The sequence below is a fragment of the Rhinichthys klamathensis genome, unplaced genomic scaffold, assembly GCF_029890125.1.
Source record: "Rhinichthys klamathensis goyatoka isolate OS25496 unplaced genomic scaffold, OSU_Roscu_1.1 h1tg000062l_1, whole genome shotgun sequence".
Classification (NCBI taxonomy): domain Eukaryota; kingdom Metazoa; phylum Chordata; class Actinopteri; order Cypriniformes; family Leuciscidae; genus Rhinichthys; species Rhinichthys klamathensis.
In genome coordinates, this window is record NW_026606606.1 from 718,337 (window position 1) to 739,564 (window position 21,228).

The 21,228-nt window shown below is 39.6% G+C and overlaps 1 protein-coding gene across 7 annotated transcripts in view; it reads left to right on the forward strand.

Moving 5' to 3' along the window:
* The window catches only part of LOC130084376 (ankyrin repeat and SAM domain-containing protein 1A), a 117,920-nt gene that overhangs the window by 31,484 nt on the left and 65,208 nt on the right, over positions 1–21,228 (forward strand). For 6 of the 7 annotated variants that reach the window (XM_056249777.1, XM_056249774.1, XM_056249772.1 and 3 more), the window contains exons 4-8: positions 4,951–5,013; positions 18,628–18,924; positions 20,510–20,585; positions 20,670–20,771; positions 20,867–20,953. In XM_056249777.1, coding sequence (XP_056105752.1) covers positions 4,951–5,013; positions 18,628–18,924; positions 20,510–20,585; positions 20,670–20,771; positions 20,867–20,953 — 625 coding nt within the window. The remainder of the gene's footprint in view (positions 1–4,950; positions 5,014–18,627; positions 18,925–20,509; positions 20,586–20,669; positions 20,772–20,866; positions 20,954–21,228) is intronic. The other variant, XM_056249779.1, reaches the window with a different exon arrangement.

The following is a 21,228-nucleotide window of genomic DNA, read 5'->3' on the forward strand; positions in this document are numbered from 1 at the left end:
CTTTTCTCATAATATACTTTTCAGCATCGCCTCTTTCCTCACAGTGTCACAGTTGAATGAAACGGTTCGATAAAGTATACAGTCTCTCTAAACCCTTCTTTTCCAAGAGCTGACTCTGATTGGTCTGATGACTCAGTCTGTTGTGATTGGTCTACTCTGCTCTGATTGGTCAGATGCTCCAGTCTGTTGTGATTGGTCTACTCTGCTCTGATTGGTCAGATGCTCCAGTCTGTTGTGATTGGTCTACTCTGCTCTGATTGGTCAGATGGTTCAGTCTGTTGTGATTGGTCTACTCTCCTCTGATTGGTCAGATGCTCCAGTCTGTTGTGATTGGTCTACTCTCCTCTGATTGGTCAGATGCTCCAGTCTGTTGTGATTGGTCTACCACTTTACAGCACCTGTTGGGAACCAAACTCCCATTACCATATCTGAATTTCAGTGCCAGATCTTCCTCAGCACTTGATAGACAGTAGCTGTGTTTCCATCACCCTGTTTTTATGCGCAAAAAATCCCTTAATTCATAAAGTTTTTACGGTCGCTTGAGGTAGTTTTTGACACGTGCAAAAAAGAGTTAATGCAAATAATGGGAGATGGAAACTCATTTGCCGAATAAATTCTGATGTAGCGCACATTAAACCCACATTACTGATAGATAGGCTGTTTCCTCATGACGGGAGTTCCGGCTCTTTTTAGGGAACTGAACCGGATCATTTGGCTCATCTCAGTAATAAGTGTATACGTCTGCGTGTGTTACTCCTCTTCTTTTCTGACCCGATATTACGGATGATCTTTTCTCCACACTTACTCCATGCAGTGACTGAATATTATGTTAATGTGTATAGCGATGAAGAGTGGGTGGGTAATGTCATCACACGTGATCGCACGCACATACACATCAAAGACAATGGAGACCATAGACTGACATTATGCAAATTTGTTTCAAACCTACTTGGATATCTTACGGAAGTGAGACTGCAATTACTGACGACTCGTTTTGGCAGTTCAGCCAAACATTATTTGTCGCGCACTTTAATCTTTACAACTTTTCAGACCTTTTACATTCACAAACAGCTACATTACACACTGCATGAAAGGTAATATTTGAAAAAGCATAATAGGGGCACTTTAAAAACAGAAATGTGATGATTGTGCATTTGCTAAGAACTTGTTTAAAATGTCTTTAAGTTGGGTTACTTTTTAGGTCAAAGAATGTCTACTTATGCATTATAATGTGGAACTTGCTCCATATAAACAGTCCCTGCATCTAGGGCTGGGCGATATGGCCCAAAAAAATTATCACGATATTTTTTTTTTATATCTATCGATAATTATCACGATAAATGTCAAATCTTAATTTCTTTCAAGTTTAAAGGCAGATTTTTGCTCCTAAGTGAAAGTTGTATAAACCAGAGCGTTAATTGTGGTTTTAAACTACTCTTTATTGTCAGAACATATCATGACAAACACTTGCCAAAAAGGTGAACATTTTACAAATCTGTACAACAATCAAACATTTGTCATTTTTCCTTAACAAAATTAATATCTGAATAGAAAAATATTTCTTCAGCACAATTTGCAGTGCAGCCTGCAATATTCAAATTACATGTTTTGTCTCGAAATCCATATTTGACAGTGAGTTGACAGTAAATCGGCATCCTAACTCAAGCTAATACTACTATGTTAAATGTATGTTCATTAACAAAAACAGTAACATCTGTTTAAAAAAAAAAAATTAACGACCACATTTTTATTTGGTAAAATGTAATATTCTGACTGTTTGAGTTTTATTAAAAACCATTGCTCATCCAGTATCATGCATTTAGATCATGATAACCACAGATAAAACCAGGCATAGCCTATAACTTAGCACCTCACTATCATAACAAAATGTAACTTTATGGTTTCTATGGTATTTGTATGAAAAACAGTAGCCTACCAGTTAAATACATTATTAAATACTGTAATTATATTCTATTAGTCATTTAATACATTGTCTACATTAATAATATCATACAATTCAATATGTATATCCCACATTTCATGGTGCAGGCTATTACTAGGCTAACCTTACATTAAATCCATGGTAGGCTAAATGGATTCAGTATCAATTCAGATTCTGACTGTATCGTTGCGCGCAGTGTCTCCTGTTTGTCAGCGGAGTTTCATCTGCCTTTAAACCATAGACCGTATAAGAAGTGGACAGAGCCATCTCATTGGAACTCAGTTGAGACAGTTGAAGCCCATTTTTGGCGATTTTTGAGCACTTCCGTTCCTGACACGCAGACTCAAACCGACTCAAACTAAGCTTGATGACGTGAGCAACCTGTCTGACAGACGTTAATCTTCTAGTAGCTGTGCGTGAAAATTGCCAACGTTAATCTTGCAGAGACGGGGAACTTGAGCAAAGAGTTCTTTGGCGTGAGTGAGCAGGAGTAAGTATCCCGTTGCTTTTATGGACTCATTATCTATGGGCTTCTCCCTTGACGGGACGTCCCCCCGATCGCCTGCGAGCTTCTCCTCCTGTCTGTACGGTAATTTCTGTACAGCGCGACAGAGAGTCGAGTGGTTATGACGCAATCGTTAGCCTATTTTTACTAAATCTGTTTCTACGGGGCCATAATGTAACATAGAAGGTAATGGAGCCCTTTATACATTGTCGTGTTTCTGTAGAAATAAATAATGGACAAATGGAGTCTTTAAACGCCTCAGATGTAAAGTTATTCGCTGTCAAAGTGACGCCAAAATGAATGGGAGTCAATGGAAATGCTAACGCAAGTGAAGTTCTGCTACAACATGGCGGCACCCGGCCGGCTTCAACTTCCGGTCGATGGATTACCCCCTTGCTTTAAACTGGTTCAAACTGGACATTTGTGTTCTTCGCTGAACTCAAGCGCTTCTCACTGGATCTCGTGAGCGAGACGATCAGAGTAAACGCGTCTGCTCTAGTGAGCTCGCGCTGCGCTGCCGTTTGGACTTTGAGCCGAGCGGATAAACAGTCCGTGAGGCGCGCGCGGTTCAAATGAGTTTCGTTCCGCTTTTGGCGCATAAACATTATCGAACATTTATCGACCTCTTGATATCGTTTTATCGAGAAAAATTATATCGCGATAATTATCGTTATCGTTTTATCGCCGACGCCCAGCCCTACCTGCATCCCAATCATACGATCCATCCTTAACAGTTTGTGATATCAGAATGTGTCAGATCACAGTATGTTAAAATAGCCCTTCCTGCAATAAAAGTTTGTTGACTACATACTAATGTTGACGAATCACAAAACCCCATTATAGACCCCGTTTCCACCCATATTTAGCACTGACCAGAAATAATCCATGTTAATACCAGTTGGAAATACCAGTAGGTTATGGTTGTACTTTTCAAAATTGTCATATTGCATATTTTAAAATGTTTAATCTGCAATGCTTCCTCTCTGCCATGGCAGGTTTCCAAACCGAGAGACGAGTCAGGATAAATCCTGCCAGTAGTCTTTAAGTTGCTCTGTAAATATTCCCCTGTCTAATGACACACTGTCTGAGATCAGTAGTAGGGTATTGGGAGGTTGTTGACTAGTGAGGGAGGGTGTGTAAATTAGTAATTTTGAGGTTTGATTCGAGGTTAGGTTTCTTTTGACGCGTCTCAGGAAAAGCTGCAGCTTATCAGGAACACTTTTGCTTCCTCTTACAGCTTCACACTGCTCTCATTTACACTTTGAGTGAGTGTGTGTGTGTTTAAAGATAAAGCTAAACATGAGTTCAGTGGCTTCTCACCCTTAATACACGCTGTTTTCACAACTGCTATTTTTAGTTGTAACACTTGGCCGAATTTCAAATGTTTTTTTTTTTAAGTAGAACATGACCTAGACGGTATGACTGTTTACTGTATGTCTGTTTGAATCAATCGAGTGTCAGTTAAGATTAGGACACTTAAATTGCAGATTAACCAAATCCAGGCGCGTAATAACCACCAATATCGGAATATAAACACCGACATTTCCACTGTGTGATGATTTTTACCGCAAATTTGGGATGAAATGCATTTTTTTTTTCTCATGCTGAATTAAATGTACAGGTCATGTGACAACAATGTATATAAAAACATATAAAATCACATATTAATGCTGTTTTGGAGCTGAATTGCTCAATTTGTTTGATGTTTGTTGACCCAGCAATGACATATTATAAGGTTTCTTTGCTCTCGCTTGCCTTATATATCTATAGCTGTTCCTAGTTTATTTCCAACACCGTGACAATCTTTTAACAAATGGACCTGAATATTCATGTGCACCTGTACTCGGGGTTGGTTTTTATTGTTTGAATGAAATGTCCCCAGAGGAAAGCAGAAACGGCCTGTCTTCAAATCCTCTCATTTTGCATAATTTGGGGAGACTTTTCATGCATTTATTATTCCGCAGTGATGCACTCCATGTTTTTCAGTAACATAATAATCACAGTTTTCATTTAACAACTCTGTTATTGTGCTGTTTTCTCATTGATTTGTTATAGCATGACATGTCTCAAAATGAAATGAAACAGAGCAGCCAAAAATAATAATTAATTATTATTGATTCATTATGAATTAAAAACATTTTGGATAAAAAACAACAAAAAACTGTCTCATTTCATTTTTTTGCCATTTTATAAGGCTGGTTTATTCTCCATAGTTTGATTGGTCAAATTCGGCATATGCTAGTACATTTCACTGTCAAATGTTTCTGATTTGTCTAGTTAGTTTTCCTCACAAATTTGAAATTTTATGCCTCGTATCAAAATAAATATTCATTCTGCGTGTATTTTTCTTTAACGTTTATCATTCGACGGACTCTAAGCCAGCCTGTAGTTTCTTTTGCCTGTTTCATCATGTGTTCATGCATTTGATTAACACTTTTGTTCAGTGTGTGTGTGTGTGTGTGTATGTGAACACGTCTCCTTCCTGTTCTCTCCCCTCTCCCAGAGCTCTCTAGACCACACAGAGTTCAAACGCTGTGGCCCATTTGACCCCTATATTAATGCCAAGGTGTGTACCCATGACCTCTGACCTGCACGCTTCACCTCCATACGCCACGCCTGGGTTTGTCTGGTTTCTGTTGGGACAGTGTCACTTCACTCTTTCTCATGTTTGTCATCATGTGGGTTATACAAGCACAGTGTTTGTGTGAAGGCGTATAACGTATAAAGACGTGACGGACTGTGCTGTGAGTCTCAAATGAGTTGTGAGCACTTGCTTTTTGTACAGTTTGTGTTTATCATGACTGTTAAAGCTGAAAGGTGTAATTTCTGCAAACTGCAAAATTAATGATGGATTCCAGACAGGTTTCCCACACCGTTAGACTAATAATGTATGACAAGAAAAGGGAAAAACTCACATTGTGAGAAAATAAAAAATATTATTATCAGTATTTTAAGTTCCAAATATATTTAGAAAAATTTCATAGACTCATATTTAAATACATGGCATACAGTTTTCAATAGAAATGGCATTAAAGTATATTTTAGTTTACCTATAAAAATGGACGTTAGAGGGACAAACATACTCTAATTGCATTTAATGTAAATTATTATTATATTCATAAAAATATAGTTGATTTTAATCTATATTTAATTTATATTTTTATTTGATAATTTGCAGAAATATCTAGGAGGGAAATGCAAAACAGGTAAGGATATCATAGAGAGAACCCCTCCGAACCCTCATAACTGTGTGTCAAAGACTATTAGTCTCTTATTAGATGATTATTATTTTTTTATTTTTTTTATTTTTAAGAGAAGACAACATAAACTCAGGTTGTAAAATATCTTCTGGTGCAACTAAAATAATTTAGTATATACAGATATTAATGTGGATTTGGATTGATAAATACGGATATTAATGAATTCATGATAAATATTAGAATATTGGATTTTAAAATATTGAGAGTGCACGCAAAATATCAGATAATTTGATACTATGTAAGAGAAGATAAGGTTAGTTCAGGTAGTAAAATATCATGTGGCATATCATGCTACTCCTTTACTTTTTACCTTGAAATGTAGATTTATTTATGAATCTTTTTCTATTTTAAATGGTTAATATGTGTTCTCTCACATGTATTCAAGGTGTCATGAACCGTACATGCAAAGATTCAATGAAGAATTTTGATTTGTGTTTTATTTATCTTGCACTCTTATTTGTCATCAACCTTTTTACAATTCCTTTATACACAAGCAATTTTTCCCTGTTCTGTAGCCTTTTTTTGTCCCAGTACCGAATAATAAGTGAATGTAATGCTGCCTCTGCAGTTTAAAATGGGATAGGAGGAAATATTTGAACTTTGAGAAATGTTGAGTCTTTTCAGACTACCAAGAAAACTCCTCATCTCGCTCGCGTTCGATAGCACACAGGGGTTTCACTCGAGCTTTAGATCCGCCTCGTACAAGCGGCCGTGTGTGTGTGTGTGTCAGGCAGGTTACAACTGAACAGACTGAAGCGGAAATGAATAATTCATGAGCTGACAGGAAGTGTGTGTTTTGTGATTGTTAAATGGTATTTCTAGAATACTTGCTGTGCCACACACACACACACACACACACACACACACACACACACACACACACACATGCAGAGTCGAGAAGCTTTTCTGTGTAGCCGTCGGCTTGAATCAGTGTCAGAAAGTGTGTGTGTGTGTGTGTGGCAGAGAGAGGTGGGGTGTAGTCATGGAAACGGTGTCATGGCTGGATAGCTGAGGGCCGACCCTGTAGTGCATCAAGAGAGAGATGAAGACAAATGAAAGGAAGAAAAAATACAGAATGATGAATGGAAGAGAAGCCATTCATTCAATGGGTTTTGATGTTTTGCAGGTGCATAATGATAATAAAATAGATCTGCAGTAATTGATTTTTTTATGGTCTGTTTTTTTATTTACATTTTTAGTCTGAAGAAGAAAAAAAAACATGAAAGTAAATGTGTTATTAACTAAAACTATTAAAAAACAGTAATGGGTAATCTAAAATTTAGTTTTAGTCTAATAGAAATAAAGCTGACGAAAAACCTTAAACATAAAAAACCTTAATTGAACAAAAATGTACGGAGCCCCCCTAGTCCCACTTTGTCAAAAAAAATTATTATAACTATTTTGTGGCCTCAAGATAGTAACTCGTGGCCTCAAGATAGTAACTCGTGGCCTCAAGATAGTAACTCGTGGCCTCAAGATAGTAACTCGTGGCCTCAAGATAGTAACTCGTGGCCTCAAGATAGTAACTCGTGGCCTCAAGATAGTAACTCGTGGCCTCAAGATAGTAACTCGTGGCCTCAAGATAGTATCTCGTGGCCTCAAGATAGTAACTCGTGACCTCAAGATAGTAACTCGTGGCCTAAAGATAGTAACTCGTGGCCTAAAGATAGTAACTCGTGGCCTCAAGATAGTAACTCGTGGCCTCAAGATAGTAACTCGTGGCCTAAAGATACTATCTCGTGACCTCAAGATAGTAACTCGTGGCCTCAAGATAGTAACTCGTGGCCTAAAGATACTATCTCGTGACCTCAAGATAGTAACTCGTGGCCTCAAGATAGTAACTCGTGGCCTCAAGATAGTAACTCGTGGCCTAAAGATACTATCTCGTGACCTCAAGATAGTAACTCGTGGCCTCAAGATAGTATCTCGTGGCCTCAAGATAGTAACTCGTGGCCTAAAGATACTATCTCGTGACCTCAAGATAGTAACTCGTGGCCTCAAGATAGTAACTCGTGGCCTCAAGATAGTAACTCGTGGCCTCAAGATAGTATCTCGTGGCCTAAAGATAGTAACTCGTGGCCTAAAGATACTATCTCGTGACCTCAAGATAGTAACTCGTGGCCTCAAGATAGTAACTCGTGGCCTCAAGATAGTAACTCGTGGCCTCAAGATAGTAACTCGTGGCCTCAAGATAGTAACTCGTGGCCTCAAGATAGTAACTCGTGGCCTCAAGATAGTAACTCGTGGCCTCAAGATACTATCTCGTGGCCTCAAGATAGTAACTCGTGGCCTCAAGATAGTAACTCGTGGCCTCAAGATAGTAACTCGTGGCCTAAAGATAGTAACTCGTGGCCTAAAGATAGTAACTCGTGGCCTCAAGATAGTAACTCGTGGCCTCAAGATAGTAACTCGTGGCCTCAAGATAGTAACTCGTGGCCTCAAGATAGTAACTCGTGGCCTCAAGATAGTAACTCGTGGCCTCAAGATAGTAACTCGTGGCCTCAAGATAGTAACTCGTGGCCTCAAGATAGTAACTCGTGGCCTCAAGATAGTAACTCGTGGCCTCAAGATAGTAACTCGTGGCCTCAAGATACTATCTCGTGGCCTCAAGATAGTAACTCGTGGCCTCAAGATAGTAACTCGTGGCCTCAAGATAGTAACTCGTGGCCTCAAGATAGTAACTCGTGGCCTCAAGATAGTAACTCGTGGCCTCAAGATAGTAACTCGTGGCCTCAAGATAGTAACTCGTGGCCTCAAGATAGTAACTCGTGGCCTCAAGATAGTAACTCGTGGCCTCAAGATAGTAACTCGTGGCCTCAAGATAGTAACTCGTGGCCTCAAGATAGTAACTCGTGGCCTAAAGATAGTAACTCGTGGCCTAAAGATAGTAACTCGTGGCCTCAAGATAGTAACTCGTGACCTCAAGATAGCAACTCGTGGCCTAAAGATAGTAACTCGTGGCCTAAAGATACTATCTCGTGACCTCAAGATAGTAACTCGTGGCCTCAAGATAGTATCTCGTGGCCTCAAGATAGTAACTCGTGGCCTAAAGATACTATCTCGTGACCTCAAGATAGTAACTCGTGGCCTCAAGATAGTAACTCGTGGCCTCAAGATAGTAACTCGTGGCCTCAAGATAGTATCTCGTGGCCTAAAGATACTATCTCGTGACCTCAAGATAGTAACTCGTGGCCTCAAGATAGTAACTCGTGGCCTCAAGATAGTAACTCGTGGCCTAAAGATACTATCTCGTGACCTCAAGATAGTAACTCGTGGCCTCAAGATAGTAACTCGTGGCCTCAAGATAGTAACTCGTGGCCTAAAGATACTATCTCGTGACCTCAAGATAGTAACTCGTGGCCTCAAGATAGTATCTCGTGGCCTCAAGATAGTAACTCGTGGCCTCAAGATAGTAACTCGTGGCCTCAAGATAGTAACTCGTGGCCTCAAGATAGTAACTCGTGGCCTCAAGATAGTAACTCGTGGCCTCAAGATAGTAACTCGTGGCCTCAAGATAGTAACTCGTGGCCTCAAGATAGTAACTCGTGGCCTCAAGATAGTAACTCGTGGCCAACTCGTAAAGCGAGTTACTATCTTGAGGCCACGAGTTACTTATCTTGAGGCCACGAGTTACTTATCTTGAGGCCACGAGATAGTTATAATAAATTTTTTTGACAAAGTGGGACTAAGGGGGCTCTGTAAAAATGACTAAAACTGAAATAAAATAAAGCTTTAGTTAGACAGACGTTGATTGATTGATTTTGGCTGATAGTCGATAATTCTTTATATGTAAAAGCCGATAACCGATATATTGGCCTTTAAATTTAAATCCAAAATGTTATTTTGATTAAATAACAATGTTATTAACAAAATGTTATTTTGATTAGAGCCTGATTACAAAAGCAAAAATATCTCCATTTAAAAGTCGTGTCCCAAACACACAATTATAATGTTATCATCATAATGTTATGTCACCTATATGACAGACTTGTTGCACTGAACTGTATTTTCCTTTTCAAAGTGATTTCAATCATATTTCAAGCAGTTCGAAGCCATCATGGTCCGAGCTGAAGCGTCTCGGCTGAAGGAAGTAATCCATTATTTATCGGGTTTAATGTATTGGTCAAATGTTCTTATCGGCCCGATAACAATAACATTAAATATGAACATGTATCGGTCGATACAGATATGGATACTAAAACAAATAATTTTTTTTTTTTTTTTTTTAAATGTACGAATAAGCAATCTAGGCTCATTGGAAGTAGTTTCCTCTACCTTCGTTTCGGCAAAACTTCAAAACCATTCCTTTAAATACAATTTACTGCAGTTTCCAATGAACATTAGTGGAAGTAAAATAATTTGTATTCATTTTCACCAAAATTATGATTACGGGGGCAGATTATCAACTCTACTATTTATAGTGTTATAAAAACACTTTGACCACAGTGCATAATCTGTAAACTTATATTTTTTGATGTTTGCATTGCATAACCAGCTGCATATGTGTTGCGTCACTCACTGGAGATTTCATTTGCACACTGCCGCGATACGTACAACAAAAAACGGTATAAAACGTTGACGTGTTCACATTCATCTGTTTCGGAGAAAACTGAATGAACATCTGCCACTTTTACCACCAGTTACTAACACTGTGGACATGCTAGCACACATGACTCGCGGTTTGAACAGTTCATCTAAAAAAGATAGTATTTCCCCTTCTGAATGAACACACAATAATGACAGAAGATCAAACACACCGACCGTATGTATTCACACAGCTGCGGTTCACCTGCCTACTGTGAGCTTATTTCAGGAGAGCCGTGTTTCGAGAGCATTCATCCCCGGTTCCCTTCATCGTGTCTGTGGGGAACCGCTCGCTCTCAGATGACCTAGTTAGCATGAGAATCTACTCAAGTTATTGCCTTGTCATCATAATTCCCAATGAACATTATTGGGTTTTTTCAAAACCTAGCGAGTTGCCTCACAGTCTACTGGTGCATTTACACTAGACTTAGCATTTACAATAATGGAATCAGTAAGATTTTTAAAACGTTTTTGAAAGAAGTCTCTTGTACTCACCGAGGCTGCATTTATTTGATTAAAAAAACAGTAATATTGTAAAATTGTATTCTAATTTAAAATAGCTATTTTTATATTTGGAATATATATTAAAATGTACTTTTATTCCTGTGATCAAAGCTGAATTTTCAGCATTATTACTCCAGTCTTCAGTGTCACATGATCCTTCAGAAAATCATTTTAATGTGATGATTTGATGATCAAGAAACATTTCTGATTATTATCAATGTTGAAAACAGTTGTGCTGCTTTGCTGTATATTTTTTGGAAACCGTGATAGATTGTTTTTTTTTTAGGAGTCTTTGATGAATATAAATTTTAAAAGAACCGCATTTATTTGAAAAAGAAATCTTTTGTAACATTGTAAAAATGTGTCATTATAATGCATCCTTGCTGAAGATAAGTATTAATTTCTCGAAAACTTTTCAGCGGTAGTGTAAGTAGAGTTAGGGTTACTATAGTATGTTTCTACGATAAATGGTGTGCTACTATGATAAGCATAAAAATACTCAGAAAACAAAAATATTGGGTGAAACTCCATTTAAACTGGAGTAAACAATTTCTATCAACTCATCCGCCATCCCGGGTGAATGTGTCACTGAGGGGACGTTTAAATGACCGTGCAAAAGTTTTTCATTTCGCATTTTCCGTGTACAGACGACAATGTTGTCAAAACGATCCCGGTTCACACGGATCCGTGAAAAGGGCAAAAATCGCTGTATTACTAATGCCAGGCCAGTAGATGGCGATGTCACTTTGTACGGAAAAAACGACTGAACCTGTAGACAGAACACGTAATACACATGTGCATGATGTAGTTTACGAGGAGACGATAAAGGTGTCGTTTTCAAAAACGGACACTTTGAAACCTGTTTTCAAGCCCCCAAAACGCTGTTGTCGTGTAAATGAACGGCCAAAACAGTGTCGTGTAAACAGCAATACAAATGTAGTAATCTGCAAAGGATAAAAGCACAATTCAGCCATTTTGATTTTGCTGCCTACCTTTTGTTAACAGGCTTTTGATGCCTTAAAATGCTCACTAGTTCTGAAGTCTCATTCGTTTTTCGTGCCCTTAAATCATTGGTAGGAGTCTAGTCCTGTCTGAGACTGGAGATTTCCTCATCCTTCATGATGGCTGAGATTCACAATGTGATCCAGCATGGCGCTCACAACCCGTGATCTCTTCGTGACATTAATTGGTTAAAATCACATCAGTTGTGTAGGGGGAACTTTTTCTCTCTCTCTCTCACTCTAAAAGCTTTTATGTGTGGGTACCAAACGTCCCTCGGACTCTTTGAGAAATGTGAAATGCTGTGCTCTCTTCCCAGTGAGATGGTAATGTGGAAAGCATTGCATTGCTTGTCTGGTTGCTTTGTCCTCCAGAGAGATGGCACATCTGTCTGTGTATGTGTGTGTGTGTGTGTGTGAGAGAGAGAGGATGCTTTTAGTATTATTTATATAATATTTTAGTATTTATCAATGAAAATTAAATCTATTTGTTTAGTTTAAGTTTTAGCAATTTTGTAATGTAAGTGTAAAGTTTATTATTTTTGATTTAAAATATTTGTTATTATTTCAGTTTTATTTTTAGTCATTTTAATATCTCAACTAAAACTTATTTTATTTCAGTTAATTGCCAAGGCAACATTTCTAAGTTTTGTTTGTTTTTAATGAAATATATATATTTTTTATTATTATTATTGTTTATAATTATATTTTCTTTCATTTCAGTTCACAATAATTTAACAAATAATTTTAGTGAACAATAGCTAATTTTTGTTTTACTGACTTTATTATGATTTAAATAAAATTCAGTGTTTTTACTTTTTTATATACCGTAAAAATGACTGAATAATGTAATTTACGTTAAATTAAATGTACATTAAATTGCCATTATTAATTATTGAAATAATTAACTAATATTCATTAAAATAAGGTAACAATGCAAACAATTGTAATGAATGCACACATACAATTGTATAAATAAAAAATTATGCACTTTGTTAACATTTGTTAACAGGTACTAATGAACAACATATTAATCTTAAAGGGATAGTTCACCCCAAAATGCATATTTTGTCATAATTTACTCACCCTCAAGGTAAACCTGTATGAGGTTATATATATATATATATATATATATATATATATATATATATATATATATATATATATATATATATATGTGTGTGTGTATATATATATGAAAAAAATATAACATTAGTTAACATTTTATGTAAAGTAATGTAATAATTGTTTAATTTTTTTCTGGTGGAGCCAAACCAGTGTGTGCCAGTGCTCTGGTGGCGGCAGCGGCAGCATCTGTTCCCGTTCCCACAGGGCACACACTGATGATGTAATCACTCCTCCCGCTCCTCACAGGTTATGTGCTGATGATGTAATCTGCATGACATCACGTGGCAGGTCAGCTTTCAGCTCTGATTATCCTCATCCGCGCGCATGTGCGCTGACCCGACATGCATATCATAACCCTTCTGGAATAATCCCAGCATAGGCCCGACACGTCAGCCTGCGTTTGCATCCGAGCACGGGACTCCGCACAGTCAGGCAACGCACATGTGAAACTTGTGTCAATGTGCTCGTTTGGCTTGCTCCCTTAGGGGAGGGCACATGCGTTCACATATGGAGTCATGTGATCGGATGAGGGATGACAGGAGTCATCGAGCTTATTAAACCCAGAGAGAGAGAGGGAGCGTGAACAGAAAGATAAGCTCGTTTTATCATGTTTAGTCCAGAGCTCAGGAAAGGCCATCGCAGACTGTTAAAGACATACAAACATCAGCGTTTACTCATCCTCATGTCGCTCCAAACCCGTAAGACCTGCGATCATCTTCAGAACACAGACGTTGAAAATGTTGTAAATAGGGGTGTAACGGTTCACAAAATTCACGTTTCGATACGATACACTTGTGTCAGGGTTCGGTACGTTTTCGATACAGCAAAAAGAAAGAAATGCCAGAGAAATTTCCTTGATTACATTTTTTTAATTATATTTTAATTAAAACTAACATCATGAAGTATGATATTTTTTTGCTTTGAGCAATGATGGAGCTATACTTGACTTTTCTTAGGAGCATATAACACAAAACAGCTCCTTGGACAAAATGAAATGTAATATTGCAGTAGTTATAAACAAAGGTTTATTTTAGTTCAGATTAACATTTGAGGGCACCAATTGTATTCATAATGTCAAAATAAAACCGACGTGATGTTACTTGAAAACATTATAGCCTACTATTCCTGCCGAACTTCCATGGTTACAGTTAGTAGTGTTACTACAGTAAACCCATGGTGAATGTTGCTGATCTGGATCGTTCATTCATGGCACAATGTTTCTTCCTGGTTTCCACGTCAGTGCTGTTTGACCCGTTAATAACGGAGAAATGTGAATTTTTCTCACTAGATCTCGCAGCGATGTTATTACTTCAGTGGCGAATGTTTTCTTTACAGGATTTCGCTGTAGTAACAGTGCTGCTTGATTAAGATCGGCTCGCGCCGCATTGGTCCAAACTGATAAACGGCCCGTCAAACACACAATAACGAGTCGCTCAGTTTCGTTCCGCTCACGTTACATTTGCCATTTGATGTTGGGCAATGTTGTGATCACGCCAGCGTCTCTCACATTATGAGCGCACTTGCCAGTTGCCACGCGCGACGCGCCTACATTTGAAATAACTAAATTTTGGTCGGCATGACAAATGGTTCAACGAACCGTTCGGTTTAAAAATGCGTACCGAAAACCGAACGGAGCGCCTCGTACCGAACGGTTCAATACGAATACGTGTATCGTTACACCCCTAGTTGTAAATAAAGTGGTAAATTAAGTTTTTTTGTGTGCAAACGAAGCACTTGCATGACTGAGGTTAACCCACTGGAGTCGCATGATTACTTTCATGATGTCTTTACAACCTTTCTGGGGCTTGAAAGTGGTAGTTGCGTAGACTGTCAATGGAGGGACAGAAAACGTACTCGTTACTAACGTGACCTCGGTTCTCTAGAAGAGGGACGAGTACTGCGTAATATCTTACGCTAGGGGAAAACTTTTTCATGAGATATTGAAGCCAAAAATTATCCTTAATTTTGAATTAATGTAAAACGCGTTACGGCAGCATGCAGACATAGGCCAGACGGCTCGCGTGCCGATTGGCTGTCCTGCGGCAACTGCGAGTCCTCAGAGTCACCATGGGCAATAGCTCACAGTGATGGCAGCCGCCGTCAGCGAGCGCGAGAGCTGCATGATCCTCTCCCAGGCAGGAAACGCAGATGAAATGGCGGTCCCCGTCGCTGAGTGGGGGAGTAGCCCAGGAACAAGGCATCTTTAAAAAGACGCTGAGAGTGAGAGAGAGTGTGAGTCGCGACGGCGAACACACACTCAGAGTAAAAGGATATAACGCCGGAAAGCGAAGCAGGTACGGCGACTGAAGGCGGCGAGATGAAGGCCACCGGGTTCAGATGCAGAGGCTCGTCCCGCAGAAAGCTTTTCTCAGACGCCGCGGCTTCTTCACTCCGGAAGAGATGAAAAATCAGATTATATCAGCCCATCGAGCTATATTTATAGGCCCAGGCCACGCCCGCTTTTGACGTCACCAAGGGCCTCTCTCGATAGGCTGCTGCAGTTGCCGCAGGACAGCCAATAGGCACGCGAGCCGCCTTGCTTATGTCTGCATGCTGCCGCAACGCGTTTTACATTAATTCAAAATTAAGGATAATTTTTGGTTTCAATATCTCGTGGAAAAGAGGTTTTCCCCTAGCGTAAGATATTGCGCAGTCCGAGAGAACCTCTCGTAAGAGAACTCTCAGATTTCATCAAAAAGATCTTCATTTGTGTTCTGAAGATGAACGAATGTACCGTTCGATTTTTTCCTTGTTGTATCGATACACCGTAGTCATTTGATCAATGTATGGATCCGTATCGATGTATTATTACACCCCTGGTTTGCTCTAGATGTTTTATGTGCTTTTGTCATTTCTATTTTTTTTTTTTACTATTGTTATTTAGCTTTATTTTTGTTTCAATTTTAATAAGTAAACTTGCTTTATTTCAGCTACTTGCCAAGGCAAGATTTATCATTTTATTTTATTAAGTTTTGCAAGTTTGGGTTTTTCATGTAATACCAATATTTTATTTTAAAGCTGTATTTTAAAAAAACTAACTCGATTTGAATTGTTTCAGTGTTAACTAGTGATGATGATGTACTAATGACACTGAATGCACATGTGTTTATTAGAGTTCGCTGTGGGCTCGAGCGCTGAAATGCTCCGTCGTACAGGTCGAGTGCGAGTGTTGCTGTTGAACACGTACTGTTTTGAAATGTCACGGATAAATCAGCACTTTCTATTTTGAAAACACAGCGAAAGCTCACTTCTCCTGACAGTCAGTCGGTCAGCGGTGGACCGGAATTAACATGAAAATGAATCTCTTGTGTTTGTGGAAAGCCTCTGTGGTGTCCGGTTCCTCACTAGAGAGAGAGTCGTTCACTTGAGAAGAGCTCTGAGGAAACGAGAGAGAGAGAGAGAGTGAGGAAGCTCATGAAGGAGTTCAGTCCAGCTGTTTCCTCACGGATATCTGGGATCTGCTTCTGTGCTCACTGTCACTCTAAAGATGTTAGAGCTGATTTTAAGGGATCTGATTCTGGTGTGTGTGTGTGTGTGTTGCGGTTTTCCTTGTTTCAGTTTGAAGAATAAAGGGCTTGCTGTGTTTGTTTTTCCGTCTGTGGAGGGAAACGACAGGTGTAGTTTTGTTCTCCCGTCTGTGTCCCATTGGATCTCTCTCTCTCTCTATCTCTATCTCTATCTCTCTCTCTATCTCTCTCTCTCTCTCTATCTCTATCTCTCTCTCTTTGTCCCTCTCTCTCTTTCTCTTTGTCCCTCTCTCTCTCTCTCTCTCTCTCTCTCTCTCTCTCTCTCTCTCTCTCTCTCTCTCTCTCTCTCTCTCTCTCTCTCTCTCTCTCTCTCTCTCTCTCTCTCTCTCTCTCTCTCTCTCTCTCTCTCTCTCTCTCTTTGTCTGTCCCTCTCTCAATTAAATTTGATTACATTCAAATGAGCTTTATTGGCATGACTGTCAATATTGCCAAACCAATAGACATAAACATAAATAAAAGGGGAAAAAAACATGTCCATTCTATATTACGCATAAGTATATCACAATTAAAAATGAAGTAAATTACTAAAAAAAGTAAATTAATACAGAGAGCAGTTATAAAGGAAAAGAGGGTTCACTGTTTTATTAATCATCTTAATAATAATAATAAAAATAGTTTGTTGTTGTTATAAGATTCATAATGATGATTATGATGAATATAATAATGTACAATACAAAATATTTTATTAATAACTTAAATACAACAACGACAGCAATAATAATATAATAACAATAAAAATAAATAGTATTTATTATTATAAATAATAAATAATAATGTGTCTGGTTGTGTGTGCGAGTGTGTGTGCATCTGCGTGCGTGTGCACAGATTGCTGTACCCACTTTGATGATGTAGTTGTGGGGTGTGGTCACCAAACCAGCACATGCTCATTGACTCCGGCTCTACACACACACGCACACGCACACGCACGCACGCACACACACACACACAGTCACACAGTCACACACACACACACACAGTCACACACACACACACACACACACACACACACACACACACACACACACACACACACACACACACACACACACACACACACACACACACACACACACACACACACACACACACACACACACACACACAGTCACTCACACACACACACACACACACACACACAGTCACTCACACACACACACACACACACACACACACAGTCACTCACACACACACACACACACACACACACAAACACAGTCACTCACACACAGTCACACACAGTCACACTGATCTCTGCACAGCTCTGGAGGAAGCTGAGTCTGATGATGAATCAGTCAGATTCTCACTTGCAGTTTTTGAGCTCTAGGGTATTTTGTGTTTAATTCCATAGTTATTATTACACTTAAGATTTCACTTTATTCAGTTAGCAAACAAAGCAAATATAACAGCGCCCTCTGGTGGTCAGGTTTCAGTACATCAGTCATTGTGGAGTTGAATGATTTGCTGCAAACATGCTGTACATTTCAAACTATGAGCCATTTTGTTTAATTGTGTCTAATTTAAGTATTGCAAATACCAAGAGTGATAGTCAGCCAGTGTCTGAGATATTGACCAATGATCAAAAGTGATGGTAAAGTAGTGCACATATAGTCCCAAAAACACTTAAGCCAAACTTAATGTGGGAATATCAATACATTAGATACAACATATCGAATCAAGTGTCATTGATTTAAAGATCAAACAAGCACACTTTACAAGCAATGAAATTTCACAAAAATAAGTGCTGAAAATGAGTATTTAAGCCCTGATAGTGGGACTTTGTGTGTGTGTGAGACGAGTTGTCTGCATGCGGTCAAGCTTGCATGTCCTCCTCTGCTCTCTCTGTCGTAAAATCATTGGCTGAATAACGGTGTAAGACTGTTGTGTGTTGTGTATTCTACATAAATTCAGTCCGAGGTTTTGTCTAAAAAGTTACAAATCTTCCACAATCCTGCTCTGTTTCGACTGATCTTGTTTTTTGTGTTGTTCTCCTAAAAGCTGGCTTTATTGCCAATGCGAAGCTATGCTCACATAGCTTTACCACCTTGGGTCTTCAACTTCCTGGATTTCATCGTTGAAATTTGCCGTTTGAAATGGTTTATTTCTCACACTTTTCAGGCCCTAGCACTGAAGTGATCAGCCCTATCTGTCCATCAACATCTCTCCGTCCTCTTCTCCGCAGAACAACGACAACGAGACGCCTCTGCACTGCGCGGCTCAGTACGGGCACACGCGGGTGGTGCAGCTGCTGCTGGAGGAGTTGACCGACCCCACCATGCGCAACAACAAGTTTGAGACGCCTCTGGACCTGGCTGCGCTCTACGGCAGGCTGGAGGTGGTCAAGCTTCTGCTCAGCGCTCATCCCAACCTGCTCAGCTCCAATACCAAGAAACACACGCCTCTCCACCTGGCCTCGCGCAACGGACACCTGCCCGTGGTGGAGGTGCTGCTGGCCGCCGGCGTCGACATCAACTACCAGGTGAGGACGTCTGGGCCCAATATCACGCACGAGTGCCATGATGAAGCATTAAACCAAAAACTGAAATCTTGCATCAGTTACTTTCCAAATTTGTAAATCTGTTTAATGAAATCTGAGAGATTTCTGTCCCTCCGTTGACAGTCTATTAACCAAAAACTCTGACATTTCAAAACGTTTATTAAGAGTGTAAAATAAATGCATATGAATCGAGCAGTTCAGATCAAGTGTTCTGCAGAGATGCGATCTAATGATTGAATTTGGCTTTAATTCACATATAAACATTGATCAGCAAATGTGAAAAATGGCAATTGGAAGCTCAACCGTATTTGCTTGACGTGTGAGAACGAACCTCATTGGTCGTTAAGGAAGTTCAAAAGTGCTGCGAAACGCGCAAGAATGAATCTCATTGGTTCACGCGCATCAAGCGAGCACGGTTGAACTTTGAGCCGTTTACCAATCATCTCTCAGTGTTCCAAAGATGAACTAAAAATGGATTTGGAATGACATGAGGATGAGCAAACGATGACAGAATTAGTATTTTTGGTTGAACTAAGCCTTTAAATTCTCCTGTTGTGCATTCGCATTTAAAGTCCCCCTGTAGTAAATCATTGTATCCCTTAAAACCCCTCTTTGATCACCAAAATGACATATTTAAGAGTTGTTTATTTGAAAAAACATTCTTCATGCCTTAAAATAGCTTGAATGTAACTCCACACCCTCATTTATTATACGTGGTTCTATGAATATGCAAATGAGCCCCGCCTCCACTCACTCACTCAGCTCAGAGATCCAGTCGTTGACGATCACACGTTGATCTGATTGGTTACAAGGTAGTTTGTGACGTCAGAAACACCAGCGATTTCAAGCCGTGTTTTTGAGACTGTCTTTGGTTCACTGCAGTTTTAAGGAGAAAATATTCAGCAATGCCGTCGACTTATGAATTTACACATCTTAAAGCATATTAAAAACACCACATATAAACAACATTCAAAGCTGAAGATTTCACAGGGGGACTTTAAGCACCCAAGATGTTTTGGGCTATATTCGAAATAGCATACTACCATACTTCAATACTTTTACTATTTCTGCAGTATGCATATGTACATTTTCTGGTATGTATGTCAAGTCATAGAAGTAATTTCATAAACATTTTGTCTCATGTTGACTTGATAGAGTCCAAGTGCATATCAGTGCAGGTGTGTGTTGGCTGGGCATGAGAGGTGGTTTTGCCTCACTCAGTTTCTCACCGTGATCTGAGCTAACAGCTCTTTAACACCTTGCCAGAACACTGTCCCTACCTGAGAAACCTGCTCACACACACTTAACAGTAACAACCTGCCATCTGCCTCTCACTCAGAGCAGCGGCCCACATTCACACAGTCTGCTCTGTCTGATAACATACTGAGAAAGCCAGTGCAGTGTGAAAATGAGCCTGTCTGGTCTCCACTGGGTTCTGATGTGCCACATCGGACTCGGTTATTGCCGTCAACTGACCTGAAACGCGACGTACACGACCGTTTAACGACCGTTTAACCTTCACAACTTTGCTACCGTGTTATTTAAGAGTCATTGTGTTCGTTCACAGACAGAGAAAGGCAGCGCTCTTCACGAAGCAGCTCTATTCGGAAAGACCGAAGTAGTACAAAAACTACTCAACGCAGGTAAAAACAAAGGCAAATTCAGAAATTTCCAGTCCTTTGACTCCCGGAAATGTCCCCAGGACGCTCTGTCTGAATGTTCTTCAGGTATTGATGTGAATATCGTGGACTGTAAGAATCTAACAGCGCTGGACACTGTTAGAGACATGCCCTCTCAAAAGAGCCGACAGATCGCCTCCCTCATACAAGGTACGTCTGGAGCAGATCTCACACACACACACACACACCACTGAGCCGGTTCCTGCTCTGGTCCTCAGTTTCACGCTTGTCTTGTGTCTCTGTAGCTCATATGAGCGGGCGTCCGTCAGACACGAGCCTCCCTCCTCCACCAGTGCCTCCACCTCAAGAGAGCCTGAGCCCCAAGAGAAAAGGTCAGAGAAAAGCTTCAGATCTCATGTGCTCTAGGTTTTTTGGGTGAAATGTTATTTAGACCTTATTGACACCTGTTTTTAAGATGCGTTTCGGTCGATCGGATGAAGTGGACAACGCTAAATACATGTGTAAACGGGTCTAAAGTGCTCTGAGCTTGTCCACTTTCCACCGCTTCCAGAGGGAGTTGAAAACACATTCGACCGGATTGCTTTAGTAGTGTGAACGCTCATGTGGTCGAATGTGTTCAAACAGTCACAAAAGACCGACTACTCTC